The sequence below is a fragment of the Anomaloglossus baeobatrachus genome, chromosome 1 (genome assembly GCF_048569485.1).
Source record: "Anomaloglossus baeobatrachus isolate aAnoBae1 chromosome 1, aAnoBae1.hap1, whole genome shotgun sequence".
NCBI lineage: Eukaryota > Metazoa > Chordata > Amphibia > Anura > Aromobatidae > Anomaloglossus > Anomaloglossus baeobatrachus.
The window spans coordinates 924,707,130-924,713,170 of NC_134353.1; the positions used below are offsets into that span (position 1 = coordinate 924,707,130).

Below are 6,041 nucleotides of genomic sequence, written 5' to 3' on the forward strand. Positions count from 1 at the left end.
TTAAATGCTGAGGATAAAGATGGCAGAACCTGCCCATCCCAGAGCTTCTTATGAACGTGCCCCGAGATACAAAGATGCCTCCACCAGACCAGACCCCCTCATGATAGATTTCCAATCCCACCATATATTAGGCATACTGATCATCTGCACAGACCACCCAGCTAGAAGACCACAATTTTCCTTGGTCGCCTCCAACAGTTGTTCTGCACTTAGCACTGCAGAGGTTAACACATTCCCTGGTTGTTGGTGTCTCATCTACCAGCAATCTATGCTGTCTGCTCAATCCCACAGATTAAGCTTGTATAGCAGCCCCCGACCTCTGGCCTCAGACTGATGGCAGCTCCTGAGAGTGGGATCATGCTGTGTGCTATGGAGAGCATGGCTTATTACTACCTGCACATACACACCCATCCCAGCCTGCGATGTGTCATGTGGGAACATCAGCTACGCAGAACGCTGCAGGCTCCACTACATGCAACACCCAGCACTGAGCGTATACACCATCTACAGCCCCTACTATATATAGCACCTGATCAAGTGAGGGATATGGCTGCCTTTACAGCTCCCACCGGAGGTTGTGTCATCCAACTTTACCCAGAAAAGCCACAATGTGGCATTACTAATTACGAGCGAGCACTACCATGCTCCGTACTAGTAACTAGCGATAAGCGAGCACTACCATGCTCCGTACTAGTAACTAGCGATAAGCGAGCACTACCATGCTCCGTACTAGTAACTAGCGATAAGCGAGCAGTACCATGCTCCGTACTAGTAACTAGCGATAAGCGAGCACTACCATGCTCCGTACTAGTAACTAGCGATAAGCGAGCACTACCATGCTCCGTACTAGTAACTAGCGATAAGCGAGCACTACCATGCTCCGTACTAGTAACTAGCGATAAGCGAGCACTACCATGCTCCGTACTAGTAACTAGCGATAAGCGAGCACTACCATGCTCCGTACTAGTAACTAGTGATAAGCGAGCACTACCATGCTCCGTACTAGTAACTAGCGATAAGAGAGCAGTACCATGCTCCGTACTAGTAACTAGCGATAAGCGAGCACTACCATGCTCAGTACTAGTAACTAGCGATAAGCGAGCACTACCATGCTCCGTACTAGTAACTAGCGATAAGCGAGCACTACCATGCTCGTTTGCCCAGTACTCGTAACTAGTGATGAGCGGGCACTACCATGCTCAGTACTCGTAACTACTGATGAGCAGGCACTACCATGCTCAGGTGCTCAGTACTGGTAACTAGTGATGAGCGGGCACTACCATGCTCAGGTGCTCAGTACTGGTAACTAGTGATGAGCGGGCACTACCATGCTCAGTACTAGTAACTACTGATGAGCGGGCACTACCATGCTCAGTACTAGTAACTACTGATGAGCGGGCACTACCATGCTCAGTACTAGTAACTACTGATGAGCGGGCACTACCATGCTCAGGTGCTCGGTACTCGTAACTAGTGATGAGCAGGCACTACCATGCTCGGGTGCTCAGTACTAGTAACTAGTGATGAGCGGGCACTACCATGCTCAGGTGCTCGGTACTCGTAACTAGTGATGAGCAGGCACTACCATGCTCGAGTGCTCAGTACTAGTAACTAGTGATGAGCGGGCACTACCATGCTCAGTACTCGTAACGAGGAGTTGGCCACTCAGATGGGCTAGACTCCTGTACCAAGTATGATGGAAGTCAATGGAGAAGTTGAGCATTTTTCAACAAAAATGTTTGAGTCCCCCACTGACTTCCATTACATTCAATACATGAGTAGCAGTAGACCATCTGAGCGCTCGACTACTTGTCACGAGCAACCAAGCATGGTAGTGCCCGCTCATCACTAGTTACCAGTACTGAGCACCCGAGCATGGTAGTGCCCGCTCATCACTAGTTACCAGTACTGAGCACCCGAGCATGGTAGTGCCCGCTCATCCCTAGTTACGAGTACTGAGCACTCGAGCATGGTAGTGCCCGCTCATCACTAGTTACGAGTACAGAGCACCCGAGCATGGTAGTGCCCGCTCATCACTAGTTACGATTACAGAGCACCCGAGCATGGTAGTGCCCGCTCATCACTAGTTACGATTACAGAGCACCCGAGCATGGTAGTGCCCGCTCATCACTAGTTACGAGTACGGAGCACCCGAGCATGGTAGGGCCCGCTCATCACTAGTTACGAGTACGGAGCACCCGAGCATGGTAGTGCCCGCTCATCACTAATTACGAGTACAGAGCACCCGAGCATGGTAGTGCCCGCTCATCACTAATTACGAGTACAGAGCACCCGAGCATGGTAGTGCCCGCTCATCACTAATTACGAGTACAGAGCACCCGAGCATGGTAGTGCCCGCTCATCACTAATTATGAGTACAGAGCACCCGAGCATGGTAGTGCCCGCTCATCACTAATTACGAGTACAGAGCACCCGAGCATGGTAGTGCTCACTCATCACTAGTCATTACCTACCTAGGAAAGATTTACATTCTTTAAGCTCCATTTACACTGGCTGATCATGAGGATTTTGCGTTCCCAGGAAAGCCTATCCAATCACTACACAAACGAGAAAACATTCAAGTGACAATTTTTCAGTGCACTTAGACACAGCTTCCGGCAACACATCGTCTTATGTTCTGCTGAGGAGAATACATGTGGACACAGAACGATCATGTCACCGGTTGCTCTGTGCGCAGGGAAGTGCGGTCGGTCTAATCAAGCGCCTTGTATGTAGCAGATCGGTGGTTCATTTTTAGTAGCTGCAGTTGGACCCTATGGGTGTGGGAATAGTAGCCACAATGGTGGAGGACCATGACACTAGCCCAGGGTCAGTTCACACTTGGCCATTTGTGGGCCTCTTGGCTAAAAGCACAAAAGGAAAATAATGGAAGTTAAAAACAATTGACATATTTCCACCTCTGAACAGACGGTCCCCATTATCCAAAGCCAAACATTCTGGTCATATTTTCCTGAAGCCACCCTCCTAAAAGTACAACTTGTCAAGGCAGTTTTGGTGGTGGTCTACAATCCAATTCATTGTGGTGGGCTCCACGCAGCCCCGCCAAGCAGCCCCCCAGCTGCCACGCAGCCACGCAGCCTCGCCACGCAGCCCCCCAGCCGCCACGCAGCCCCCCCAAGCTTCACACCCGCCCCGCAGCCGCCACGCAGCCCCCCACCCAGCCCCCCCAAGCTTCACACCCGCCACGCAGCCCCCCAAGCTTCACACCCGCCACGCAGCCCCCCACCCAGCCCCCCCAAGCTTCACACCCTCCATGCACCCCCAGACCCTGGCTGCCCACCCGCCACGCAGCCCCCCACGCAGCCCTAAGGCTGCACACCCTCCATGCACCCCCAGACCCTGGCTGCCCACCCTCCATGCACCCCCAGACCCTGGCTGCACACCCTCCATGCACCCCCAGACCCTGGCTGCACACCCTCCATGCACCCCCAGACCCTGGCTGCACACCCTCCATGCACCCCCAGACCCTGGCTGCACACCCTCCATGCACCCCCAGACCCTGGCTGCACACCCTCCATGCACCCCCAGACCCTGGCTGCACACCCTCCATGCACCCCCAGACCCTGGCTGCACACCCTCCATGCACCCCCAGACCCTGGCTGCACACCCTCCATGCACCCCCAGACCCTGGCTGCACACCCTCCATGCACCCCCAGACCCTGGCTGCACACCCTCCATGCACCCCCAGACCCTGGCTGCACACCCTCCATGCACCCCCAGACCCTGGCTGCACACCCTCCATGCACCCCCAGACCCTGGCTGCACACCCTCCATGCACCCCCAGACCCTGGCTGCACACCCTCCATGCACCCCCAGACCCTGGCTGCACACCCTCCATGCACCCCCAGACCCTGGCTGCACACCCTCCATGCACCCCCAGACCCTGGCTGCACACCCTCCATGCACCCCCAGACCCTGGCTGCACACCCTCCATGCACCCCCAGACCCTGGCTGCACACCCTCCATGCACCCCCAGACCCTGGCTGCACACCCTCCATGCACCCCCAGACCCTGGCTGCACACCCTCCATGCACCCCCAGACCCTGGCTGCACACCCTCCATGCACCCCCAGACCCTGGCTGCACACCCTCCATGCACCCCCAGACCCTGGCTGCACACCCTCCATGCACCCCCAGACCCTGGCTGCACACCCTCCATGCACCCCCAGACCCTGGCTGCACACCCTCCATGCACCCCCAGACCCTGGCTGCACACCCTCCATGCACCCCCAGACCCTGGCTGCACACCCTCCATGCACCCCCAGACCCTGGCTGCACACCCTCCATGCACCCCCAGACCCTGGCTGCACACCCTCCATGCACCCCCAGACCCTGGCTGCACACCCTCCATGCACCCCCAGACCCTGGCTGCACACCCTCCATGCACCCCCAGACCCTGGCTGCACACCCTCCATGCACCCCCAGACCCTGGCTGCACACCCTCCATGCACCCCCAGACCCTGGCTGCACACCCTCCATGCACCCCCAGACCCTGGCTGCACACCCTCCATGCACCCCCAGACCCTGGCTGCACACCCTCCATGCACCCCCAGACCCTGGCTGCACACCCTCCATGCACCCCCAGACCCTGGCTGCACACCCTCTATGCACCCCCAGACCCTGGCTCACACCCTTCATACACCCCCAGACCCTGGCTGCACACCCTCCATGCACCCCCAGACCCTGGCTCACACCCTCTATGCACCCCCAGTCCTTGGCTCACACCCTCCATGCACCCCCAGACCCTGGCTCATACCCTCTATGCACCCCCAGTCCTTGGCTCACACCCTCCATGCACCCCCAGACCCAGGCTCACACCCTTCATACAGTACCCACAGTAAAATCAGGCTCTAAGTAAGTGCCAACTACATGAGACAATAATGGACTTTCAACATTACACAAGCAGCTGGAAATAAAGCAGGAACTTGCACTTACTTCATCTTCTGAAAGTCCAAAAACTGGCTCAACCACAGCCGCCATGGAGGTCCAAGAGGTGGATTTACAAGCCCAGGGTCATAGAGAAAGCAATTTAGGAGATCCACTGGTGTATGTCCAGATAAGGGTGAAGAAGGGAGAATAAGGAGGAGGGGGGGGGGTTCAATAACAATAAGACAGGTGAGTCCTACAAGAAGCCAAACTCTTGTGGTGCCCAGAAGAATCAATAATCCATGCAGGAAGGTCTTGGGGTGATCTTCTGCTCCACAGCACTCAATGGAGGAAGCCCCAAAACTGATTAATGTGGAGCTCTCCCAGCCTCAGCTCTCACACAAACCCACAGACTCATGAAGGAGGAGTGACTAGTAAATCCTTCCTGCCCTCCACCCTGCTCATTGCAATCAGTAACAAGCCAAGGGCCAGCCCCAGCCCACAGAGGCGTGGAGAAGGCAGCATGGCACCCAATGATGAGGGTCATCCTGCAGCTGCTAGGTTCGGTTGTCCAGCACTTTTTTTCCAGCCTCTGATTACTAAGAATCATCAACTTATTATGAATCCTTAGCTTTGATCCTGCTTATCCAGGCTAAACCCAAGTGTCCCCCCCCCCTCCAGTGCACAGATCCCTGCTCTGGATACAATGTATCAATCCCAGTCCCTGGCATCAAAGCTGCTCAGGAATCCCTGCTTTGCAATTTTGTATCCATTTGTGTTTGTAAACACATCCCACTGTCAGATCACACATAGCAAAAAAAAAAGAAACCTCTTCCATTTTCTAAAGCTTGCAAAAAAAAAGCAAAAAATAAATAAAAAATACATTAAATTTAGCCAATGCAACAGCGCCTCCTAGTGGAGGACAGAGGAAACAAATGGATACATTGTAGACTGATCTAGCTGCTAATTATCACAGTCTAGGGCTTTTAAAATGTAGGAATTTTCTGCAGCAAATTAGTCAGTGTGAGCCCTGTATTGTTAAAGGGATTTTATGGCAATGCAGAAACAATGGTGCTGGGAAGAATGAGTAGAGCAGCCCATTGTCTGCTATGATGATGGATAAAGTTTGACCTCTAGAGTTGTTGTTATTATTAT

General features: G+C 54.4%; 1 protein-coding gene across 4 annotated transcripts in view; it reads right to left on the minus strand.

Moving 5' to 3' along the window:
* The window catches only part of NEDD4L (NEDD4 like E3 ubiquitin protein ligase), a 444,386-nt gene extending 438,869 nt beyond the window's left edge, over window positions 1-5,517 (minus strand). Inside the window, exon 1 of one of the 4 annotated variants that reach the window (XM_075328051.1) lies at window positions 4,956-5,517. In XM_075328051.1, the coding sequence (XP_075184166.1) occupies window positions 4,956-5,000 (45 nt within the window). In that variant the 5' untranslated portion in view covers window positions 5,001-5,517. The remainder of the gene's footprint in view (window positions 1-4,955) is intronic. The other 3 variants (XM_075328060.1, XM_075328091.1, XM_075328072.1) reach the window with 3 other exon arrangements.
* Between the last annotated feature and the right edge of the window lie 524 nt (window positions 5,518-6,041).